This window comes from Lindgomyces ingoldianus, assembly GCF_010093535.1.
Source record: "Lindgomyces ingoldianus strain ATCC 200398 unplaced genomic scaffold BDR25scaffold_20, whole genome shotgun sequence".
NCBI classification, from domain to species: domain Eukaryota; kingdom Fungi; phylum Ascomycota; class Dothideomycetes; order Pleosporales; family Lindgomycetaceae; genus Lindgomyces; species Lindgomyces ingoldianus.
The window spans coordinates 842,923-844,127 of NW_022985181.1; the positions used below are offsets into that span (position 1 = coordinate 842,923).

The 1,205-nt window shown below is 46.0% G+C and overlaps 1 protein-coding gene across 1 annotated transcript in view; it reads right to left on the reverse strand.

The window, feature by feature from the left end:
* Positions 1-261: 261 nt before the first annotated feature.
* BDR25DRAFT_288537 (HCP-like protein) overlaps positions 262-1,205 on the reverse strand; it is a gene marked incomplete at its 3' end in the record, with an annotated part of 4,888 nt that continues 3,944 nt past the window's right edge. Inside the window, exon 9 of the mRNA XM_033688398.1 lies at positions 262-1,190. Within this exon, the coding sequence (XP_033546473.1) occupies positions 262-1,190 (929 nt within the window). The remainder of the gene's footprint in view (positions 1,191-1,205) is intronic.

Sequence of the window (1,205 nt, forward strand, 5' to 3'; positions counted from 1 at the left end):
AGCAATCCTACTGTTAGATGAGGTCTAACTTAACAACTACTACTTAAAGACAGGGCTAAGCACGCGCTTTAATACTTTAAGCAAACCATATAACATGAATCTAAGGGGCCGCCTTACCTAAAATCTTGTTTCTATAGTAAATTATGTTATTCTAGAGTTTTTAGAAGCTTTGTAAACGCCGACTATCTTAGAGTTTTGTGTTCCTGCAGGAGTGCATAGAAGAATAATCAAATGTAACTACACTTACTTTAAACTAGGAATTTATGTATCATACTCTGTGTTACTGTGCAGTGCATCTAAGATCTCAGCAATACTGCGATACTTGTTGCTTGTACGCCCGAAAACTGCTTCAACACCAATGAGAGCCTGTCTGTATAACTCCTCCGCTTCCTGCATTCTGCCAGTCTGCTGGAAGAGGGCGGCCACATTCTGAGCTGTGTTAAGTGCCGGTATATACTTCTTCACCACTTGTTGGCCAAGTGCCTTCTCATAGCCTTGCAGCGCTTGTAAGAGCATCTTCTCTGCCTCGTCAAGCCGTCCTAGGGATTTGTAGACGACACCTAAATTGTTGACTGTCTCAAGTGTTGATATATGGTCTGGTCCCCATGCTTTCTCTTTGCCTTGTAGCGCTTGTAAGTACATCTTCTCCGCCTCTTCAAGACGTCCTAGTTCCGCGTAGAGCAAGCCCAAGTTGTTGACTGTCTCGAGTGTTGATGTATGGTCTAGTCCTAATGCCCTCTTAAAGCCTTGTAGCGCTCGTAAGTACATCTTCTCCGCCTCGTTAAACCGTCCCAGGTCCGCGTAGAGCAAGCCTAGGTTGTTGACTGTCTCAAGTGTTGATGTATGGTCCAGTCCCCATGCCTTCTCTTTGCCTTGCAGCGCTTGTAAGTACATCTTCTCCGCCTCGTCAAGCCGTCCTAGGTCCGCGTAGAGTAAGCCCAAATTGTTGACTGTCGAGAGTACTGATGTATGGTCTGGCCCCCATGCCTTTTCCAAGCCTTGTAGCGCTTGTAAGTACATATTCTCTGCCTCGTCAAGCCGTCCTAAGAATTTGTAGAGGGAGCCTAAGTTGTTGACTGTCTCAAGTGCTGATATATGGTCAAGTCCCCTTGCCTTCTCAAAGCCTTGTAGCGCTCGCAAGTACATCTTCTCTGCCTCGTTAAGCCGTCCTAGGGATTTGTAGAGGTTGCCTAGATTGTTGACTG